The sequence below is a fragment of the Podarcis bocagei genome, assembly GCF_964188305.1.
Source record: "Podarcis bocagei genome assembly, chromosome: 12".
NCBI classification, from domain to species: domain Eukaryota; kingdom Metazoa; phylum Chordata; class Lepidosauria; order Squamata; family Lacertidae; genus Podarcis; species Podarcis bocagei.
The window spans coordinates 28,786,643-28,810,849 of NC_138137.1; the positions used below are offsets into that span (position 1 = coordinate 28,786,643).

General features: G+C 43.3%; 2 protein-coding genes across 2 annotated transcripts in view; one reads left to right on the forward strand and one right to left on the reverse strand.

The window, feature by feature from the left end:
* Positions 1–4,851, reverse strand: part of BZW2 (basic leucine zipper and W2 domains 2) — a 45,938-nt gene extending 41,087 nt beyond the window's left edge. Inside the window, exon 1 of the mRNA XM_081164755.1 lies at positions 4,707–4,851. Coding sequence (XP_081020881.1) covers positions 4,707–4,819 — 113 coding nt within the window. The 5' untranslated portion in view covers positions 4,820–4,851. The remainder of the gene's footprint in view (positions 1–4,706) is intronic.
* Positions 4,852–5,168: 317 nt separating this feature from the next.
* ANKMY2 (ankyrin repeat and MYND domain containing 2) lies at positions 5,169–23,893 on the forward strand. Its single transcript, XM_081164766.1, has 10 exons — positions 5,169–5,414; positions 8,695–8,759; positions 12,317–12,455; positions 14,537–14,635; positions 16,809–16,969; positions 18,151–18,365; positions 20,188–20,323; positions 21,112–21,240; positions 21,573–21,714; positions 23,218–23,893. The coding sequence occupies exons 1-10, from the start codon at positions 5,348–5,350 to the stop codon at positions 23,439–23,441; spliced, it is 1,377 nt and encodes a 458-aa protein (XP_081020892.1). The 5' UTR covers positions 5,169–5,347; the 3' UTR covers positions 23,442–23,893.
* The last annotated feature ends 314 nt before the right edge of the window (positions 23,894–24,207 follow it).

A 24,207-nucleotide genomic window follows, 5' to 3' on the forward strand; every position in this document is an offset into this window, starting at 1 on the left:
AGCAGGACTATTGTAATAACCTGCAGTTTTTAAAATATAGATACATGAAAATAGATGAATAAAAGAATGATTTAATATAACTTGGAATATGCATGGAATGAGGATAAAAAAATTAATGAACCGCAGAAAGAGGAAAGAAGTCGTGTTGAAATGTTTGATTTACTGTTAAACTACTAGCAAAATGTATATAAATGAAAATCATAAAATTATTTTAATTCTTTTTAAGAAAAAGAATTGCTACATGCATGTAATAACTACAAAATCTATTACTTTGCCAGCCTAAAGATTTTGCTACTTTAAACCACAGCAAACAATATGCACAAGCAAGAGAGATGCCCACAGCTTTGAATGGCTTTTAATATCCGTTACTGGCTGCATTCACATATCCCAGTGAAACTAATAGTTTTCCATAGATGTGCAGATCACTCCTACCTGCTAGGGGGCAGAAGTTACAGGCCACAATCTGTGGCTTAGTGTTCTATTCAAACCAGGAATCATGGTTTGCTTCACGCCAAACAAGCCATTATCTGAAGCCACTGTTTATTCTTAGCTTACCAATTGTGGTTTGGCTAGAGTGAGGCAAACCAGGATCCTTGTGCAGACATAAACATAAGGCCAAGGTGTGTGAATTGTTGCTTTCACTCATTAGTGGGGATTCATAGTGAACCATTAACCATGGCATGTGATGACTGGGTTGATAATCAAATATTTTTTTCCTTGTTTTCCTCCTCCAAAAACTAGGTGCTTCTTGCGGTCTGGTGCGTCTTATAGAGAGAAAAATACGGTACAGTGGTGCCCCGCAAGACGAACGCATCGCAAGACGGAAAACCCGCTAGACGAAAGGGTTTTCCGTTTTGGAGGCGCTTCGCAAAACGAATTTCCCTATGGGCTTCCTTCGCAAGACGAAAGCCCATAGGGAAATCTCCGGGACAGCGGGGAAGCGCAGCGCTTCTTCCCCACTGTCCTCGGACCTCCTCCAAAGGCTGGCGGTGGGGCGGAAAGCCCTTCTCCCCGTGCCAGCCTTCGGAAGGCTCCTCTGAAGGCTGGCGGTGGGGCGGAAAGCCCTTCTCCCCACGCCAGCCTTCGGATGGCTGTCCTGAAGACTTGCGGTGGGAGGAGGGTTTTCCTTCCCACCGCCAACATTCAGAATGCTGTTCTGAATGTTGGCGGTGGGGAGGAAAAACCCTCCTCCCACCGCAAGCCCCGGGAACAGAGGAGAAGCGCTGCGCCCCTTCCCCTCTGTTCCCGTACCTGTCCTGAAGGCTTGCGGTGGGGAGAAAAGCCCTTCTCCGCACCGCCAGCCTGGCAAGCGGTTTCCATAGGAACGCATTAATTGATTTTCAATGCATTCCTATGGGAAACCGTGCTTCGCAAGACGAAAAACTCGCAAGAAGAAAAAACTTGCGGAACGAATTAATTTCGTCTTGCGAGGCACCACTGTAGTTATAATACACCTGACCTACTGTTTCAATAATTTTCCAGTCAAACTACAGTTAGGTTTTATTGTGAACATAGTGATGACATTTTGCTTTTTATAAAGCATCCCAGAAGGTCATTTCCCCAAGCAAATGATATTTGTAAATTGTGGGTGAATTCGCAGAAACCAGAAAGCCATAAAGAGGGGTTTTTCCATTTTGCCTCAACAATGTAAATAATTCAGAGTTGTCATCCAGGTACAAGCTATGCTAATTAATTGTGCCATGGAATCTGAAATTATTTTTTTTAACCAACTTTGGCACTAAGTTACTACAAAAATGTCAAGCTGCAGTAACTTTACTATATTATTTTTCCTCTTAAAAAAAGTCCTTTATAAATCTAATATAATAAAGTAACATTCTGTCTTGTTCATACATAGAAGGAAGACATGCAAACTTACATACACTTCAACAGCTGCATCATTTCCAGTTAAAGGACTGAAAACTATACATTTTGCACAAAGTTTGCATGACTACATCAAAGAGTCTTTAAAGCACAGCAGGGATGCGAGTGGTGCTGTGGTCTAAACCCCGTTGCTCTGTCCCAGCTCCTGCCAACCTCACAGTTCAAAAGCACGCCAGTGCAAGTAGATAAATAGGTAGCACTGTGGCAGGAAGGTAAACGGCATTTTCGTGCACTCTGGTTTCCATTGTGCCAGAAGCAGTTTAATCCTGCTGGCCACATGACCCGGAAAGCTGTCTGTGGACAAACACCGGCTCCCTTCGCCTGAAAGTGAGATGAGCGCTGGAATCCCAAAGTTGCCTTTGACTGGACTTAACCATCCAGGGGTCCTTTATCTTTACCTTTTACCTTAAAGCACAGCATATCTAAGGGAGTGGGAAATAAAAATATATGGCCCTGAGTATCTGAAAGTATGAAGACAGAATGGGTTGTACTATTTTACAACTCACATTTTCAATAATACTATACACAAAATTCCCGACTAGTGGAAATTTTACAGAGTAGGAAGGGGGCTGAATTAAAACCTTCCACTCTGCTGCATTATTGGGTTTTTTTAAGAGGGATGTGTGTGTTTTACTGCCAGTGAGGTTTTACACTGGAATCTTTCAAAAAGAGCCCCTCCTGCATTCACTCCTATGGCCCATCATCCTATTCTGCTGCATGTGTACTGTAGACTAACCACACTTTCTGGTTCCATGCTCAGAAATCACAAACACTGCCTGATATCACACCCTACCTTTAAGCATTGAAAGAAGAGGGGAAACACCATTGTTCATCCCATTCTGGCCTCTGAGAAAGTACACATGATTATTCCAAAACAAAATAAAAAAATTCCTTCCAGTAGGTATCTGAAGAAGTGTGCATGCACACGAAAGCTCATACCAATAACAAACTTAGTTGGTCTCTAAGGTGCTACTGGATGGAATTTTTTTTATTTTGTTTTGACTACGGCAGACCAACATGGCTACCTACCTGTAACTATGATTATTCCAATTGAAGAACTCTTAGCAGGGGCTAAATCCCCATGGAACACAACTGGACTTCTTGCTCAGTAAGCATGTTTAGGGTCAGACTGCATTCAACACAAGTTTTTCTCTAGTTCAAGATCTTAAACGTTATTTAAATCAATTTGCCTACCAAAAATAGTATTATGCAGGAGGTGTATTAATTTACAACTCAAGCATGCCAAGCAGAAATTCCCTTAATCCTCAACTGAAAAAAGAGCGGCAAAAGGCTTATAAATTCAATGTACTGTAATTCATTTAGGCTGCAGGCTGCAAAACTACCCAATCCTAAAAACTAATCTCCAAGAAATCCACGGGGCTAAGCAATACTAGTGACTTGTATCCAGCGGATAAAACAAGTATTTAAAATGATATTTCCTGCTTTTACGCAACTCCCTCCCCCCCCTTTTTTAAAGTGGAAGAAGAAAATCTGAACTCCCTCAAAGAACTCAGATCTCCAATTTAATGCGTAAACAGAAAGTAAACAGCTGAGCGATGTCTAGACTTTTCCTTCCTCCAAGAGGCTTACAAAACACCTGTAACCACTAGGATGACTAAATAATGAATCTCAGCCAACTTTTGAAGCACACCTTCGTTTTAAAAGCCTGCAAATTAAGACATCGCTGTCCAGATTTCATAAGAGTCTCTCTCTCTTTTTTTAAGGGAAACGTTTCCAGCGCCATCCTATGCACCAAAAGCAAGTCCCATTCAGTTTCATGGAGCTTACTCCCCGGAGAATGGGTATGGGATTGCAGCCTCAACCTGACACTGGGATGGCTCCCCACATGCAGCCAGGCGGGCTGGTGGCACCACGCAGGTTAAGGTCTCTGGAGTGCCAATGGCGCCTCGGTAATAAAACTGCGCACAAGGCAGCACCGTCCCCTCCTCCTCGCACACACAGATTTGTTGCACGGCTCCGGGCGAAGCAACCACCGCGTCCTCCCCACCGCAGCCAGCGCCCAGTGGGTCTGTTGCCGCCGCCCCCCCCCCTTACTAAAGCTACAAAAGACTCTATAAGGGACCAAAGGCAACTCCTTCCTTCTAAGCTTGTTTGCACCCAGCAGAACGGACTCCCGCCAAGGATGCAGGAAGGAGAAGGCAATACGTCTGAACCCTCCCATACACAACACGTTTCTTCGCATGCAGCAGCCACTGCCGAGCACCGGCCGAAGCAACCAGGAAGCAATTCGCCGCCAGAATGATAGAATCATAGGGACCACGAGGGTCATCCAGCCCAACCGCGGCACCCCCAACTGCAATGCAGGAATCTTTTGCCCAGCGTGGGATTCGAACCCACAACCCTGAGCTGAAGGGTCTCGTGCTCCACGGACTGAGCTATCCCTCCAACATCCCCCTCTCCTAGAGGCGCTCAATCCATCCCGGCTTGTTGTTTTTCTCCCCCTACCCCATATAAATCACAGCTTCCCCCACCCGCAACACCGACCCCCGAGTTGTCTCGTGTCACCTTGCGAAAGGAAGACACGCAACCTCGAAGTTCACCGCGGAAAGAGGAAAGCGGACCCTCCCAGCCTGCTGAACTCCCTGCCTTTCCGGCGGCGGCGGCGTCAGCCGGCAATTGAGGAGCAGCGCCCCTCTCTCCCCCTGCCTTTTGCAGGAGAGGGTCGTGCAGGCGCGCTTCTGCCTCTTTTGTGCATTTCGCGGACACTCCCCAGCTATTGTCTTCCTTCCTCCTGGACCCGCACCCTCTTTCCCACCCCCCCGACCTCGGCGCCTGCCCCTCTCCCCGCACTGCCAAGCTTTTACCTCTCTGGGGGAAGTGGCTCTTGTCTAAGGAGAAGAAGCAAAGAGACAACAGCGGCAGCGCCTCCGCCACAAGCAGCAGCCACAGACAATGGAGAAGTGAAGGACGGACACATTAACACACACACACGCAGAGCGCCGGCTCAGGCCCCGCCTCCTTCCCCGCCCGGCCGCACCATTTTACCAGTGGGGGGGTGGAAATAAAAGTAAAGGAAATTGTGCATGTCCAGTTGGGCATTCTCCTGTCCACACGCGTTCCTCTTTAGGCACCGTCCAAGCCGACTCCTTCGCCCCCCCTCCCAGGCTGAGATGCTAACTGGGAGCGAGCGTCGCTTTGTTTACTTATTCTATACACCCCCCCGTCTTTTGAGCAAGTGGTTTAACCCGACCTCCCCTTGTTTCTCACGACAGCTGCGGGAGAGGAAGTTACAATGTCGCGAGCGGCGGGGATTCTGGCGCGGGCGTAGAGGGGGGATATCCGCTGGCCGAAGTGCGACGCGGGGGGCGCGCGCCGAGGTTGCTTCTGCTCTGGCGGAGCAGCGGGGGCTCCCTTTAGTTTTCTCCTCAGTTGAAGGAGGGCGGCGGCGGCGGGGAAGGTGCACGCGCGTGGCTGAGAGAGGAAGAAATAAGGCAGCCAGCGAGCTATGGCGTCTCTGAAGAGAGGGGACTTGAGCGAGGAGGAAAAGGAGTTGCTGGGAGTGATTGGGAAAGGTAAGGCGGGCAAGGGAAGTCTGGCTCCAGGCCAAGCCAAGAGGCGGAGTGACGCGTGTCGGCTGCCTTTTGAGTCTATGCGACCGGGCCTTGCGCGTCGGGCCCGCGCTAACGCGCAAGGAGGTTGCTTCTGGAGGGGGGCTTTTTTCCTAGGTTTTTGCTTCCTCGCCTTCTCTCGTGTGCTTTGACTGGCCGTTGCTCCCCGTGACTGTTGCACGCCGGCTGCTTTTTTTATCAGATCGTGCATATTTTCATGCAAAAAAAGCAATAATAATAATAATAAATGTCTTCTGAAGACTTGTAATGAGAAATTTTCTATCCTTCTATCTTTATTTAAATTTTGAGTCATTCTGTAATGAGTGTCATTAGAATTGGAAAACGTATAAATGGCAATGATATAAAGGTTAATTTTGAAAGCCATGAGGCGGGAGGGAAGGAAGTTGATAGGCTCTAAGAGCCAGGGCAGGATAGTGGATAAAGATGGTGTGAATGTTGTATAATATTAAATTACATTATACACACACACACACACACACACACACCACATTTTTCGCTCTATAAGACGCATCAGACCACAAGACGCACCTAGTTTTTGGAGGAGGAAAACAAGAAAAAAAATATTCTGAATCTCAGAAGCCAGAACAACAAGAGGGATCGCTGCACAGCGAAAGCAGTGATCCCTCTTGGTGTTCTGGCTTCTGGGATAGCTGCGCAGCCTGCATTCACTCCATAAGACGCACACACACTTCCCCTTACTTTTTAGGAGGGAAAAAGTGAGTCTTATAGAGCAAAAAATACGGTGTATATATATATATATATATATAAAATAATAAATTTATATATAAATTTATATATAATTTATATATATAAATTTATTTATCTATACCCCGCCCATCTGGCTGGGTTTCTCCAGCCACTCTGGGTGGCTTCCAAAAAACACTGAAAACATGATAAATGATCAAACATTTAAAAACTTCCCCAAACAGGGCTGCAGTAATGAGACAAGGGACTCTGTTTCTTTTTATCCCATTTACCCCTTCTTCCAAGGAGTTCATATGATTCAACATGTTTCTTTCTTCTGATCTCACCCTCCCCCCTCCCCACCCCATTTTATTTTCACAACCAACCTGCAAGGTAGGGCTAGGGAGACGGACTGGGCCGAGGTGCCAACCTGAGTAAAATATTGGAGGGTCTAGGTAAGCTCCACATGATCAATCATAAGACATGGCATGCACACAATATTTGAATGGCAATGCCCATTTGCGGGAGGGCAGCCCCCTCAAATATTTTATTGGGGGGGGCAAAGAGACTTTGGCCCTTAAGAGTTGGCTCCTATGGACTTGGTCAAGGTCATCTGGTGAGTCTCATGTCTGAGTAAATATTTGAATGAGCTCTACCTACATACCACACATTTCTAGCACCCACCCACCCAAGAATCTTGTGACCTGGAGTTTATGGGTGTTGGGAATTATAAGTTAGGGGGGTACTTTAAATTCACAGTGTGTACTCAATAGTTGCATTCAAGGAAAGTCTCGCTGTGGAGTGAAGAGAGGAGTAAGGCAGACTGCAGTGACCGGTGTAAAAATCAACACTTTGCTAGCTGTCATACTATTCCAGAGGTATGGCAGACCTTGTCAGCAGCTGCTCCTAAGCAGCACTTTTGTCGCAGCAGCAGCAGGACATGGAAAGGTATTTCCCTTCCTTTGCTGGAGTACATCCTTCTTCTATAAAAGAGTGTTAACTGGCGGATGGAGGAAATATGCCTTTCAGTTTACCCCCTTATTTTGGAGGTGGTTGTTTTGTTTACTAATGGGTGAGGTGTTGGCACCAAAACTTCCAAGTTGTTGGCAGGTTGTTGTTTCCTTTGGATGTGATCTTTGTATTGTAAAGGTCACGTGACTTCAGAGTCCGTTATCACAACTAACTGAGTGTGAGAGCCACCACTCATGCCACCTGCAAGTTGCTGGTATTGGGGATGGAGGCAGCCACATGATGCACACAAAACTGCATGTGCTAGATTTAGTTGAATGCTACTTTATTTGGTCATAGTGCTTTATCTATTCATGGAAATAATGCCTTGCCTTTTTGCAATGCTTCTTGAATGTCAGCTGCTGGGAATCACTAGCAGGGGAACAATGTAATGTGTTCTTTTCTACGTACGGAAGTAGCTACTCAGATTCTTTACACACAGCGCTAGTCAAACTGTGGCTTAGCATGGAAAAGAGGGTTCCCAGAGCAGAGATTTCAGCCATTGCACTTTGCAAGCTGCAACCACGTTTTGTTTTTGGTTTCACAACTCATGGTTTGTCTGGAGTGGGACAAACCACAAACCCATGGTTGGATGGCATGCTAAACTAAATCATGGCTTAGCTCATGGCAGCAGGGCAGCAGCAGGACCAGAGGACAAGCAAAGTAGCATCGTCATCATCATCATTATAAATTTCCATTCTACCCTTCATCTGAGGCTCACAGGATGGTTTACTATAAACACATAAATACCTAACATAGTAAACAAACAAAAACATTACACCCTAATAACCTCTCCAAGAACCCACACATTTACACTAAGCCATGCATAGGCAAACTCTTCTCCAGATGTTTTGGGACTACAATTCCCATCATCACTGACCACTGGTCCTGTTAGCTAGGGATCATGAGAGTTGTAGTCCCAAAACATCTGAAGGGCAGAATTTGCCTATGCCTGCACTACGTCATACTTTAGCTTAGCATTGCATGTGAATAGAATAAATGTTTGTTTTTGTTTGTCATTTATTCAAATTTATTTATTTATTTATGTTCAAATTTATTTATTATTATTAAATCTTCATACCACACTTCATTTGAGGATCACAGGGCAGTTTACAATATAAAAACACAAAAAAATCATAACATAGTAACAAACAAAAACAATAACTCCTGTTCTGAAAATAATTTTACAAAAGTGTCATGCAACGTTGTTACAACATATGTGGTAGGGAAAATGTTTGACAGGTGCCTCATACTTTATCACGGCAGAATTTTATGATTCCATGATTCGGAGTGAGGAGTTCAGGCTGAAATCCTCATTCAGCCCTGAGATTTATTGGATGGACTTGGGTCAGTCATGATTTCTCAGCCTAGCCTGTCTCACAAGGCAATAAGGGGAGGAAGAGATAAGAGCTACATACGTTACCATGGTCTCATTGGAGGAAGCATGGGATACAAATGTAACGAATTATTAGATTCACTGTATTGATTTTCTGTTTAACAGTAGACTTCACAAACTCTTCCTCTCCCTTAGGAAGCCCTGAAGAAGCTGCACGACTGCTTGGCAGCAAGAATGTTCGTGTGAATTGTTTGGATGAGGTAAAAGACTTGACTCAAAATATGTGTCTAGATTGGGGAGAGTCAAATTAAAGAAACCTTGGAAATTCAAAGGCTGGCAGATTTCTATAAGCAAAATAATACTTATCAAGGAAACCTGTTTAACATACTGGAATCAGAAAGTATCCCTTGAGTATACTGGAAAATGAATATGGTCAAGCAAGTATTCAGTATTCCCTGCTAAAAATGAACTAGTGTAACATGCCTGAACAGAGGTATAATATGCAGATTTTTTTTGGACCTGAAATATCCTCTTTGATTTTTCAAAGTAAGCTAATGCTTTTTTAAAAAATAAGAAATCCTCTATTTCTGATAGAAAAGCGACCTGAACTTTTGTTAATGTCAGATTTATTTATCATCTTCTGAGATTACATATTTGAAACCTCAACTTTCCCAAGGCCTTATGATGGATTGAGAAGTGAAAGAAGCATATTACATAACTGAATATTTCACAAACATAGTGGGCTGTTTTAAAAATGTAGTTGCAAATGGCTGTTTCTGTTTGACTTATTTTTGCAGGCGAGGGTGGGTCAGAGGTGAGTCTATCAAAAGTGTTACTGTGGGGGAAAGCGTACAGTGTATTTTTAGATCAACTTCCTCATGGGAATATGTACACATTTTGTGCTTTTGCAACTAACTTCTCGCAAACTGGCCAGAATCCAGTGCAGAGTCAATGGGTTAAGTCTGCCTCATATCATGTTGAATTTTGACTGTTGTCCCTGTAGGTTTTTTATTTGATTTGATTTTTTAGTGAAATAGTTCATCTTGGCAGGAGCTGTTCAGCTGTAGAATTGTCCTAGGAAAGTGTTTCCCATATCATCCAGAAAACCTGCTTTATCACCACTTAATGCAGTACAGTGGTACCTCGGGTTACATATACTTCAGGTTACATATGCTTCAGGTTACAGACTCCGCTAACCCAGAAATAGTACCTCAGGTTAAGAACTTTGCTTCAGGATGAGAACAGAAATCGCGTGGCAGCGGTGCGACAGCAGTGGGAGGCCCCATTAGCTAAAGTGGTGCTTCAGGTTAAGAACAGTTTCAAGTTAAGAACAGACCTCCGGAACGGATTAAGTACATAACCAGAGGTACCACTGTGCCTGGAAAAAAAGTATTCAAATTCATAACCAGACAGGTTCCACAGTGAGCCCCTTGTGGAATATCCTTTCTCTAGTTTAGAGGGAAATACAGTGGTACCTAATGGTCAGGGGTCCCTTTACCTTTATAGAGTTGAAAGGGACCCCAAGGGTCATCTAGTCCAATCCCCAGCAATGCAGGAATCTCAACTAAAGCATCCATGACAAATAGCCATCCAACCTCTGCTTTAAAACCTCAGAGGAAGGAGAGTCCACAACTCAGGGAGCCTGTTCCATTGTCAAACATCTCTTATGGTCAGAAAGGTTTTTTTCCTGATCTTTACTTGGAATCCCCTTTCTTATAACTTGAAGCCCTTGGTTCGAATTCTACCCTCTGTAGCAGGAGAAAACAAGCTTGTTCCCTCTTCCATGTGACTTTTGATTGCACGTCTGCCGGCAGGGACGGTTTTATTCCTATTCATCTGAATCTAGCCCACTATATTTACATAACATGATGAGCCACTCACTTTGTGGTTTCTTCATATTGGTTGTCTGCATGTTGTTTGTATAGTATCATGTTCCGTCTTCCAGTTACTTGGCTTTTTCCTCCACTTCTGAGATTATTTTTGAAATGTTTTCCAGAAGTGCTGTATAATGTGTGAGTTGGCTCTCCTATATAGCTCTGAGGCCAGGTGGTTATCTTTTTTTTTTAATCCTCATTATCAATTCGTAGGGAGCAGATTAAGGCAGGGAAAGGGGCACCACTCTAGAGTTGGCTTCCTGTCCAGGTGGCCTGTACAAATACCTCATTGCTCCTTAATGCGCAAAATTTCATCCCACCACTTGGAATATATTTTCAGCATGCGGAAGACTTGTGTGTATAATTTGAACAAGTCCCCCTGAATTTAAGCATTTTAATCTCTTTAGAAAAGAACACAAAGCAAAGGGAGCTGCTGGAAATGAGAAACAATGGAAGCAGAGGTCCTAAATGCCATTGTTCATTTCTGGCTTAACAAATGTATGATTCATAACAGAGAGTGTGTGTGACCTGCTGCTTAAAATGACAGGTTTTTCACCAGTGCCTGCAGCTAAAGAAACTACCCAAAACTGGTAATGATCCATCTCTCCCACATGGCTCCCCAAATATAAAACTTGCCTATTATATAAATTGCCATACTGCAAACTCAAATATAAAGAGGTCCTTTGCAGGTCTCCCTGCTTGCAGCTGTTACTCTTCTCAGAGAATTGTGTGGTTTCCCACCAAATTAGACATGTTGTTAATTGTGTGAAGGCAACTGATGTGCACATTTTTTTAAAAAATCTTACTAATACTTTTATTAATACTTCAGATTATTATTAGAATAGTTGCCTAGGAATTAAAAGCTTAAAAAATTCTACCCCCCACCCTTTTAAAAATCTAAAGAAATATTTATTATCGATGCTTTGCTCCTATCTCCAGTACAAGTAAGGGGGCTCTATTATTTGCTGATACACCAAGTCATACTAGCTTCTCCAAAAGCAAAACTGAAAAGCTTTTCATAAATATAGTCATTAGTATAAAAGTATTGATGGGTGTGCGGGCTGGGGAAGAATTGCAGTTGCCCACATAGAAAGGCATGCAATGGTAGCTGAAGTTTCCTTCTCATTAGTAGCTTACATTGAAGCTGAATGTGTACAAAGGTATCCTCTGCTAAATTGGAGACATATTTGGTTTTCTAAAAGCTGGATTTTGTTGAAAGAATATATAGTTAAAGAGTATTCAAATGTAGCAAAGTGAACATCAAAAAGGCTATACAGTGGTGCCCCGCAAGACGAATGCCTCGCAAGACGGAAAACTCGCTAGATGAAAGAGTTTTCCGTTTTGGAGGTGCTTCGCAAAACGAATTTCCTATGGGCTTGCTTCGCAAGACGACAATGTCTTGCGAGTTCCTGCTGGTTTTTTTTCCTTCCCCCCTTTTTCTAAGCCCCTAAGCCGCTAATCAGCTGATCTGATCAGCAGATAAGCCTCTAAAAGCCGCTAATAGCGCTAATCCGTCAATGGGCTTGCTTCGCAAGACGAAAAAACCGCTAGACGAAGAGAATCACAGAACGGATTCTTTTCGTCTTGCGAGGCACCACTGTACCATGGGTAGACAAACTAAGGCCTGGGGGCCGGATCCGGCCCAATTGCCTTCTAAATCCGGCCCACAGACAGTCCAGGAATCAGCGTATTTTTACATGAGTAGAATGTGTCCTTTTATTTAAAATGCATCTCTGGGTTATTTGTGGAGCATAGGAATTTGTCCCCCCCCCTCAAAATATAGTCTTGCCCCCCACAAAGTCTGAGGGACAGTGGACTGCCGAAAAAGTTTTCTGACCCCTGGAGTGCTATCTTTTCATTTTAGCTTGCTTGTGTTTAAATACTACTGGAGAAGAACGAACAGATATATTTGAAGGTCCTGTATTTATTTATTCTTTCCATAGCATGGCATGACTCCTCTGATGCATGCGGCATACAAAGGGAAAGTTGAGGTGTGCAAACTGTTGTTGCGGCATGGGGCTGATGTTAACTGCAACGAACATGAACACGGATATACGGCTCTGATGTTTGCTGGGCTCTCAGGTATCTATGAGGTTTTCCCCGTTGTTAATTACATCTGCTTCTTGGTGCAGATAAAGGAATCCTTCGTGTCTTTGTGTAGGCAGAATTTTTATCTTTTGTTAAAGGATGATGTGTTAGAGGTAAGGTCTACCTCTACTTTATAGATTGCCATTCTTTTCTTAACCAAATACTGTTTTTATTGTAAGCCACTGATAGTCTTTTACTGGAAAACTGGGATAGAATTAATAGCTAATCAGACAACTCTGAGGACCCAGCTTTGCTCTTGGATATCTGTTTCACCCTCTGGACCTCTCATGGAGGAGGCACTTGAAGAAGGGCCTCAGATGATGATTGCAGGGTCTGGGTCAGTTCATATGAGGAGAGGCGGTCCTTGAGCCATTTAAGGTGTTACAGGTATAGCAGAGTACAGTATTTATATTGTGTGTGCATATTAATTGTCAGGGTTTTTCTTTGTTCTTTAAACCAATAAAATTAAACATCAGCCATCCAGGTGTTGTTCTTGGGCTTAGCTGGAATACACCTGTAAGGGTATCAGGGGGTTGCTCAAGAGCAATCAGGCAAATGCCTCCCTGGTCTATTGTAAAGCCTTGTTATTGGTGCCAAAAAAAAAACCCCTTCACCATGTAGAGCGCCACTACTTCGTGGCTCGCTCATTTACTGGCAGAATCTGAGAGTGGGCGGTCCTTAAACCTTCCCCAGCAGAGTAGTTTCTTGACGCCCAGTCTGCGCTTCCCCTCTCTGCGCGGAAGCCTACTGCGCAAGGAGGGCGTGGGTAACAGAGGACCTCTCTCCTCCCAGCTTTGCTCAGGCAAGGTGTCCTGGCATCGCCTCACGTCCTCCGAGCCCTGCAGCTCCTCTCCACTGGAGGCGTGGTTGCTCTCCTCCGCTGAGGAGGTGCTACTTCCCACAATCTTTGGGGGCTCTCTGTAATCCATCCGGCTTTTCCCCTCTCGCCCCTGAGCCGATGGCAGTTCCCTGACAACGCCCTTAAAGGGTAACATCTTTATTTTTAAAAATATGGTTTAGATTTCAGAGTCTATTAAATCTCTCTCTCTCTCTAGCAAAAGGTAGAAGCATGAATAGCAAACAATATTTGTGAATGCATATATCAGATTGTGGGAGTAAGAAGGCCTCTCTCCTCTGAGGGGAAAGAGCCGGTGAAAGTGTTGAAGGAATAAGAACGTGAAAGGAAATTCCAGTAGGAATTATTAAAATAACATGAGGGAAAGGAAGGAAGGAGATAAGAGAGGAAAGTCGTTATGGGAGGAAGAAGTGAATGTGAAAGGACCATGGAGGAGAGGAGGAAAGAAACTGGTGGTTTTCTCTTGGGGTGCAGAATACAGTAAAATAAATAACAGGATATGTGCAAAAAGTAGTTTGAGAGGCATCAGTGGGTGGAAAGGGGAAATATAAAATAATGTGCTCTTCACCTAGAGCCTCTGGGTTAGAAAATTCTGCCTAAAATCAGGAGGCTGAGTCATAATACTTCCAGAGCACATATATGAACTTAGCTCATGGAAAGCTAAGCTATGGAACTCCCTACTGCAAATAAAAAAATAATAATAAAAAATTTAGCAATTTCCAAAGATGGATTAGATGACAGCAGAAAGTGATGCCATTGGGAAAGACTAGTGCAGCCATCAGGCCTTGGTGCAGAATCTATTCATACTGGCAAGACAGAGGGTTGGGTGAAACCTTGAGAAAGCAAATGGCATCTTCATTTCCAGCTACTGGGGATGAATAAGGACTGTAGCTCTGTGGAAAAGCACCTTTTCACTTGCAGAAAGACCCAGACTCCATCTGTGGTGTCTCCAGATAGGGCTAAGAAAGACCTGTGTCTGGAAACTTGGAAGAGCTGCTGCCGGTCTGTGTAGACAGTATTCATCTCAGCCAGATGAAGCACTTGTCTGACTCTATATAAAGCAGCTCCCCATTTTCTAAATGCCTTAAACTGCAGATTTACAAGGGATTAAATGTTTTAATGTCTTGTAGGGGGACGACTCACCAAAAAAACCTTATATGGCTGAAACTTTTCTACAGACTCTAAAATCTAAATGAAAGCTGTTCTCTTCTGTGTTTAGGCAACAAGGAAATTACGTGGATGATGTTGGAGGCTGGAGCAGACACAGATGTCGTGAACTCAGTGGGAAGGACAGCAGCACAGATGGCTGCCTTTGTGGGTAAATGGAGCGGCCATTTTGAATTACCCTTTATGAAGTCCAGGGCGGGAAACCTGTGACCTTCCAACTGTTGCTGGACTTTGACTCCATCATCCCTTACTATCGGCCGTGCTGCCTGGGGCAGATGGAAGATACAGCCCAACAACAAGTGGACTGCTGCAGGTTCCCCACCCCTCCATTAAGGCTCTGAGAAGATGGAGATTTATTTGACTTAATGTTTATTGGCAACGGGGTGTTCAATACCAGGTTCTTAACTAACTCAAGGGGAAGACATTTAAAAAATATTTATTGGGTGATTGCTGCTTTTCTCAAATTGCTCTCTAACATTAGTTGGCCGCAGGAGGGGGGAATGTTGAATTTGTAATTAAGGAAGAAATCTGCTCTATTTCGAACTCACTCATCTGATTTTCGGTAAAAATCTATCTAAGTCCAGCTCAAAAATGGGTTTAGCTCCATTTGTGGCCAGCCTTCCCTGTCATTCCCCTTGCTGACTTCCCCCTTTCTTTGAGAAGGAAGATTTTAACTAGCAGCAGGGAGGAGTTTGCTAGATAGGAGTAGCCTCCGTGAGCTGATAACTGTATGTAAATCTATATTTAAATAAATAAATGGTGGTGCTCTTTGAGCTGTATTTCCTTTTAAGGATAGACTATGAAGAAGAAGAAAATATTTTTGTTTGTTTTTCCTGGCAAAGGGGTTGGAAGGATTGGTGAGGAGAGACCTTTTACCCAATTTTTTTTTTTTAAAGTGTTCTAAAGTCAAGTCTTTTGATGATTACATAAAAAAAAAAACCAGTCACAAAGAGGATTGTGAGACAAGGAGACTAGTGGATCCAGTCAAAAGCCCCAGCACTTTATTGCAGGAATCTGCTTACAACTTGGGGAAAATTACACCCACATATCACATCCACTACATCTGAACAGTCAGTCCTTAGTCAGAGATTCAGTCACTGTAATTGCCAGTCTGCATTGGAAGCTTTGCAATCATTGTTTCTATAAAAAAAAAAAAACTATTAACGAGGCGTAAATCACTAAGCATTCTACTGCTGGCTGAAAGGTGAGCCAGCATCAATCATGCAATCTTATATGAGCTGCTTTGAAATGTCATGTAATGTCATATCTTCCAGAAGAATTAAATTTTTGACTGGTTAGCAGCACCATTTTTAGATTTAGTTTGTGCAGTGAATTAAAACAAACTTATAAAAGTTAGAACTGTTTCATAAAGTGTCTTAAAAGCTGCTTTGCCCATCAGATCCTAAGTTCTCTGAATAGGTGAGTTAGTTTAGTTCTGTAAACTTCATATTACATATAGGCCTTGAGCCTTGAAATATTGCCTCTGTGTGAGGAAAACACCAGAAGGTTTTCTATTGGGAATAGTACCATTAAGCCTAAAGGAAGAAGATAAGACCTTATATTTATACGCAACAGTAGCAGCAAGGCTATTGATTGCGAAAAACTGGAAAAGTGGTATAATACCGACAAAAACAGAGTGGCTTGCCAAATATTGGAGTATTACAATATATCCAAAACAATGGAAGAAATTGGAAGGATTTCAAAAGAAAAGATAGATAGGGACTGGAAGGTGTTTAAAAGATACTTGCAAAATCATATCGAAAAATCAGAACTCCTATTAGAATAAACAAGTTCCGTTTCAAATACTGAAATATCAAATAAGATGGAAAACAATGTGTAATAGAAAAAGAAGTATGAAATTAGGGTAAAGGTGTGTGAAAGAAAGTAATAGAAGTGGAAAGAAATTGTAATTGAGTAGATTGGAAGTCAAACACAAAGGTGGGGTGATGGGGAAAGGAACTATTTGTGGGATTGAGTGTAAGTATGTTTGAACATTTTTAAGGATTGTATGAAATGTATGTTTGTATGCTTGTATATGTGTATCAATGATGAATTTAAATTAAATAAATAAATGGGGGGAAAAAATCTGTTGGAAGCCGCCCAGAGTGGCTGGGGAAACCCAGCCAGATGGGCAGGGTATAAATAAAAAGGGAAAAAAAGGAAAAAAGAAATATTGCCTCTGTGTGAAGCTATTTCCATTTAGTTCCACAGTGGTTTATTAGTATAGTACTTCCTCTAAATGGTGAACAACCTCTGTGATTTGTGCTTCATGTGTGAAATAATTGTTCTTCATCTTCATAAAAGATGCACCGTTCTCTTTTTAGGTCAACATGACTGTGTCACTGTTATCAACAACTTCTTTCCACGAGAAAGGTTGGATTACTATACAAAACCACAAGGACTTGACAAAGAACCCAAACTGCCAGTCAAGTTAGCTGGACCTCTGCATAAGATCATTACAACTACCAATTTGCATCCTGTTAAGGTAGAGTGTTCATATTTTGGCTTATCCTTCAGGCATACTTGTCAAATAACTTACAACCTTGTTGAGGTCAGTCCTCTAAGAAAAAATATTTGGCCTATGGAGTTGGGTGGAAAAATTTGGCCAGCAGCTAATTTATGATTCTGAGCTTGTTCTTGATACTCCATAGTCCTGGCCTGCTCACAGGGGCTTTAGTACCTCATTCTCAAATGGAGAAATATTTATTGTAAAATAGTCCCCAACATGAAACACTCAAAAGTTAGCACACTGAAGAGATCATTGTACTCAAGCATATACACCTTAAGACTAGCATAGTAGTCTTCAACTTTTTGAGATCCAGGACCTACTTTTAACCCAAACAGAGATTTGGGAGCCCATTTCTTATTCATATATTTGTACAATGGTAATGTTGCTGCTATGACCCACCTTAGATTAGGTCACAACATAGTAGTGTGTCCCAACACACTAGTTCAAGACCAGTGATTTAGCAGAAGCAAGACAGCATCTCATAAGGACTTGCATGCAAAAGAAGAGCTGAAATCTACTTGTGTGACACTCATCTCTGTTACCAGTTTCTGTGAAACCCTGTAGTTTCAGAAAGGGCCCGATGCGTGTAGCTGGAAGCTACAAGTGAGACTTGCAACAAAAAATAGCTGTGTGAGTTGCTACAGTTCAGAATTCAAACAACTCCATTCCATTCCCTGTCTGTAACAACTGTTGTTACAGTTGGCTTGTTTGGTCCTTGTTGGGCTGTTTTGTGGGTTCCTGTGGGTTTTGTGGCTTAGGGGATTTTTTGGTACTTATCCAAAACTTGGGGGTTCCCCCCAGTCTGCTGATACTGCCCTCCCGTACATAGGTGTTTTTTGCTACATAAGCAATGTCACTTAACACCATGAACCTTGGAAAGGGTTATGATGTTCAGTTGCTTGATCAAAGATTCATTCATTTTGTATGACTATCACTTCCTGTAATAAGTATTGCATGCATTGTGGACACTAAAATGGGTCAGTCATGTTCCCAATGTGATCTACCTATGGCCTGGCAAGTTTCTTAGGTAATATAGCTTATTTAAGAAGATGAAAGAGCAAGAAGTCCTGTTAATATGAGCACTTAAAAATTACCTATTAATTCTGTTTTAAATCATCTATCCAGGAAAGATAACTCTTGTTAATCTTTTCCTATAGATTGTGTTACTAGTGAAAGAAAACCCTCTCCTAGCAGAAGTTGAAGCAATGCAGAAATGCTACAGAGTGCTGGATCTGATTTGCGAGAAGTGTATGAAGCAGAGAGAGATGAATGAAGTACTGGCAATAAAAATGCACTACATTAGCTGTATTTTCCAGAAATGCATCCTCTTCCTTAAGGAGCGAGAGGATAAATTGGATGGATTAATCAAAAGGTATGATCCCCATCATGAATGACGTTTAATGCCTGCAGAAAAGCATTTGTGTTCATTTCTATCCAAGTAAAGACAGACTGCTTACCTTGAAAGCTAAAATGAATGGTTTGCTGCTCAGTTTCCTTCAAATCTCCATGCTATCTACAGCTAGATGAATATTCTCCATCGTTATCTACAGGTTAAGCCATTAGTTTGAGGAAAGGGACAAAAAAAATGCATCTTTTGAGATACACACACAACCGCCTTCTGATATATCTATTAATCCTACCCATGAGGAAGGGATTCTGCTCATCTCTCCTTCATCCTATCTTCTTGATCCTCCTTCCCTGGGCTCTTCTTCTGTGTCCCTTTTATGCTAGACCAAGATTATTTTTAAATCTTTGCTGAGGCCTTTTAATCTGCTATCGTGTTTAAAGATCTGAGGATGTTGCTGATTCTTTTTAGGCTGTTCTGCTGTAACAGCAGTAATTCTTTTTTTTATTATTGCAGTAATTCACACTGATGGACAAGATAATTAAGTAAAAGGCGCTATGACCTGGTTCACATGGCACAACAAGCCAAGCAAGCTTTGGCTATAGCTTGTGGTTAGTGAGGACACAGTGTAACTATGAGCTCAGGTTTGGACAATATGCTAAGCCAAAGCTTGGTTTAGTTCCGTGCAATGTTGTGGGAGCGAAAAGGACTTGAGAGGAGTAAAGTAGCTACAATGTCCTCTCAAGGTACCCACATGTCTGTTGGGCATCTTGGGTGAGATACCCTGCAGTGGAAGTTGCTCTCAGTACCAGTCATTACATGGAAGGAGCGTAAGATCCAGTTGGTTTATTGTTGCAGAAGATAAGGCCTAGTTAAACAGTTCTGGGGATAGATATATACAGCAGTAGGCTTTTGCAGACACTGATACAAACAATGAAAAAGTATATCCGTTGCTCCAAATAAACCAGCAATTCAAAACATGACACTGGATAAGTAACACCAACATACTGAGTAAATGACTGAGACCCTGCTAAGCTGACTTGCATTAATATGGTCAGGGCACTGGGGAGTTACCATAGCAGCTGGCTTGGCTGCCTTACACCTGCGATTATCTCATCCATGGGGTGATTTACGGTCATGCCCAGTTACTCCAACCATGTTCCTGTGTTCCCAATAGCCCATAGTTTAGCTTACCATGTTGCATGAATCAGGTCTATGTTTCAGTTGCCCTCAACTTTCATTGTGGGGCAAGAGTATCTTTAGCTGCAGAAACGTTATTGTGAAATCTCAGAGCTGAAAGATATAGATACGTATTTTAAGTGTTGCACACAGAAAGTTCATGCATTAGCATCTTTCTCTGTTATGCTGTGGGTATGTAGTTCGAATATTAAAATCTTGGCCTATGTGCTGCGCCGTAAATAACAATAAAACAATGAACAGGGTGGTGGTACAATGACCACTGCAACCAACACAATCAACACCAGTGGTTTGAGCACTGAACCACTGTTATATCACAAGTGGACTCTTTATTACTGCATTTGCAATTGTTCAAGATAAAATCTATTTTGGAAAAAGAAGAAATGAGCACTGAACCGCTGATATATTACAAGCGAGCTCTTTATTTACTGTGTTTGCTATTGTTTAAGATAAAACATATTTGGAAAAGAAACTACTTTTGCCATTTTTATGTATGTTTATTGTTTGTTTACAGAGAGTTGCCTTGGTGATTGCACCTGTAAGGTGTTGATTGCACTGTAAGGCAGGCATGGCAACTACAAATAAAGCAAAGTGATTGCCCAATAGGATTGGCATGAGTTTTTTCATTCATTTTTTGCTTTAATCTTTCCAGCCTATTAAAAGGCAGAGATGCAGATGGTTTCCCAGTATTTCAAGAGAAGTTCATCCGAGAATGCATTCGAAAATTTCCTTACTGTGAAGCAACCTTGCTCCAGCAGCTTGTGAGAAGCATTGCCCCAGTTGAAATTGTGAGTGTCTCTAGTTTAATAGCTTCTCTTTCTTTGGCAGAACATTTGAAATCCCCAAGATACAGCTTAATGTGTACACTTGATATTTGCAGTTATTCTGAAGAACTGTATTTCATTCGGAGGATGGAAGATCTTTTTTAATGAGTTTCCTTTATATTCTGATAGTGTCTATGAATTCCCCAATCCAGGAGCTAGAGTTCCTTCTTAGCTTTATAGGCGAGGAGAGGAGGGGGTATCATGTGCTGCTGAGGATATAGGAAGAAACATAATCTTTCCTTTTCCAAAACCCTGACCGGGGTGTGGGGGAATTTACCTCTTCTGCCACACTGAGTTTCAGAGGAGGCAGAAGCAGCATAAGAGACAATGTGCCTTTGTCCACTCTAAAGTCTAGTGTAATAGGAATCCCCTCTTCCTTCTTCTCTTCTCAAAACACATGCCAGGAAACTCAGACATAAGTGGCAACAAGCCAAAGCTTATGCACCCCTGAATTGATTTTCATTCCCATTTTGCAAATAATCTCAACGATGTCACCACCAGTATACCTTACGCTGGAATGGTCAGCAAAGTTAAATCTCTGGAGAGTGGAAGAATAATTTCCCTGCTTCCCTCCATATGCCAGGCTAAGATCTTGCATTTAAGAGCAGTGCAAAAGTACTAAAGTGTATATTGAAAATATGCAGGTTTCCCCCCCTCTATATCTGCATTAGTGTTGTAGCTGCAGGCTTCTCATTGGCTGGGGTGTGTGTTTATGTTTGCAATGACTTAACTGTCTTTATCTTTTCCCCCAGGGCTCTGATCCTACAGCTTTCTCTGTACTGACACAAGCAGTCACTGGCCAAGTGGGCTTTGTGGATGCTGAGTTTTGTACGACATGTGGGGGGAAAGGTGCAGCCAAAAGATGTTCCGTATGCAAAATGGTAAGAATCTGCAGGTAAATACCACTGACTGAGATTCCAGCGAGAGATTTCAACTGTTCCTGTATCTGGAGACTGCTCCCTTATAGGAGCAGCATAGATGTTTCAGGTACTAGATCTTGGATCTCCTAAAGTGAAAGTGAGCAAATAGCTGTTCCTGGTTGCACAAGTCAACAGAAACAAACTATTTGTTGTTCTTAAAATAAGCCAGCTATTGCAAGGTTTAGATTTCCAGTTTTCCATACAGAAATGAATGGGTGCCTTATACAACCTGGATGATTCAACTGCAAGCCCATCCTTTTTGTGCATTGAGGCATGGCTTGTTTCATTCACAGGTGATCTACTGTAATCAAGACTGCCAGAAAATGCACTGGTTTACACACAAGAAAGTATGCAAGACATTAAAGGAAGCCCACGAGAAGCAGGAGTTGGAAGCTGCCAAAGCAAAGAAACAGCAAGAAGCAAAGCAAAAGAGAGGTTGGCACACATCATTGTCATTGCAACAGCTTTCATGTTTGTGGCCAGATTAGAGCAGAGAGGTTTTCAAAGCAATACTAATACTCATGCAACACCTAACTACTCAGTGTTTTCTTAAACCACAGGTGGGGGAACAGTGGCAATCCAGATGTTGGGCTTGCAACACTTATCAGATTATTTTGTTTGTCAAGCAGGTTATGAATTTTCTAAACAAAAACAAAGCATTGGCCATGCTGGCTTTGGTTAAGGATAAATGAGGTTCATTCCTCTTCCTCCAGATCTATTAGGATTGCACTGTCAATAAGGAACCCCTAACAACATCTGTATAGACGGACAATCCTACAGAGTTAAGTGGGGATTTCTCCCTGCTAAATGCACTCCCTCTTCTCATGGATTAGCAGCAACCTGCCCCCTAAACTCAACGTACTGTTTCGGAACAGCTGAGCTTTCCTGTGCTCTGTAACAAGCAGCTGCTTTCTGAAACTGCTCATGGAATCATAGTTTGGTTTATTTTGTTCTCTGAGCCATTTTAACTTCTATTCCTGGTTTGATTAGTTATTACAAAATAGCTTCTAATACTAGCGTTAGTTTCTGAGATGAAGGAGCCAGTGTTGCTTGTGGGAGTACCGTATTTTTCGCCCCATAAGACGCACTTTTTCCCCTCCAAAAATGAAGGGGAAATCGGGGTGCGTCTTATGGGGCGAATGCAGGCTTTCGCTGAAGCCTGGAGAGCGAGAGGCATCAGTGCGCACCGACCCCTCTCGCTCTCCAGGCTTCAGGAAGCTATCCGCAAGCCTTGCAAGCCCAGTGGGAGTACCCACGGGCTCACAAGGCTTGCGGGCAGCAGCCTGCAGCCCCCGCGAGTGTCCGCAAGCCTCGCGCACCCGGCAGGAGGTCCCACCGGGTGCGCGAGGCTTGGGGTGGCAGCCTGTCGCCCGAAGCACGGGGAGCCCTCCAGAGGGCTCCCCCTGCTTCGGGCGAGTGTCTGCAAGCCTCGCGCACCCGGCAGGAGGTCCCACCGGGTGCGCGAGGCTTGGGGTGGCAGCCTGTCGCCTGAAGCACGGGGAGCGCTCCGGAGGGCTTCCCCTGCTTCGGGCGAGTGTCAGCAAGCCTCGCGCTCCCGGCAGGAGGTCCCACCGGGTGCGCGAGGCTTGGGGCGGCAGCTTCGGCCCATGCTTCGGGCGACAGGCTGCCGCCCCAAGCCTCGCGCACCCGGTGGGACCTCCTGCCGGGCGCGCGAGGCTTGCTGACGCTCACCCGAAGCAGTGGAAGCCCTCCGGAGGGCTTCCCCTGCTTCGGCCAGGTGAGCGCAAGGCTTGGGGCGGCAGCCAGGGCTGGGGGGAGGAAATAATTTTTTTTTAATTCATCCCCCCCCAAAAAATGAGGTGCGTCTTATGGGCCGGTGCGCCTTATAGGACCAAAAATACGGTATTTATTTATTTGGGGTTTTTTTGCTGCACATTGCAATGCATGTATTTCTCACACCCTGTGTTTCTCCTCTAGAGGCAACACGTGCAGCAGAATCTGCTTTAACAAGTGAAGAGCAGTCGGCCTCTGAACCAGGAGACAGTAAAGAAGAGGACCTCAAATGCGTGGGAGACAGAACTGAGGAGATGGTTCCTAAGAATGAGGTGCCTGCACTGTCCCCTCAGGATGACCAGGCCCTTGAAGGAGAGACTAGTCTAGCAGACATCACGGTTGAAAAAGCTCATGAGTCTGAGCAGTAACAAAAGCTGGAGAGCCGAAGGCTTTATGGAGGAATTCCTCTAGACCACAACATCGGGATATGCAGGTCAATGGAATGCAGTTATAATGCTCACTCTTGACATATGCTGTGATCCAGCATATGTCAACTTATGTGTCCTGTGTAACTACATCACATCATCCTAGACTGTGATGACAAGAGCTGAACCATCTGATCAAAACTGTGTAAGAGCATACCCATCTGCCTTCATACCTGCACAAAGCGTAGAAGACTTAAAAGGTGTCTGAGAAGGAGGCCATTTGCTAGCAAAATCTTTAAAAATATCTTAGACTTCAGTGCAATAAAGCGCTTGGTCATGATACTGTTAGATCATAAGGGGTGCAACCATCTAAAAGTTAAGTTTTTCTGGCTACAGGTTTTGAAAGCCAGTACTGCTACCAGTCTGTTTTCATTAAACAAAATCCTGCTCATCTACGTTGGCTTTACTTCCTTGAACTTTCTCTTTCCACTTAAGTGGCTCAATGATTAAAAACACATCACAGCATAAAAAGATTAGTGTTCCCCAGGAAAATAGGCTCACGGTGGCATTTTGCTACACTTTTATAAGATACATCATGATTTTGTTTGTACTTAGCATCACTAATCTTTAAGTACTAATAGTTAGAGCATGAAAGGTCCGCTCCAGTTGGATTGGGAGTGTGTGCAAATGTAAGGAGGAAGGGTTGTTGACCTGGGTCCAGTTATTCCAAATACTTGCAAGCTTTAGGGGGGAGTAGCAGAAACACTGA

Coding starts and splice junctions, on each gene's coding strand:
- ANKMY2 (XM_081164766.1), top strand. CDS start 5,348: ATGGCGTCTCTGAAGAGAGGGGACTTGAGCGAGGAGGAAAAGGAGTTG. Junction 14,636..16,808: donor ACAGATGGCTGCCTTTGTGG/GTAAATGGAGCG, acceptor TTCTCTTTTTAG/GTCAACATGACTGTGTCACT. Junction 16,970..18,150: donor CCAATTTGCATCCTGTTAAG/GTAGAGTGTTCA, acceptor CTTTTCCTATAG/ATTGTGTTACTAGTGAAAGA.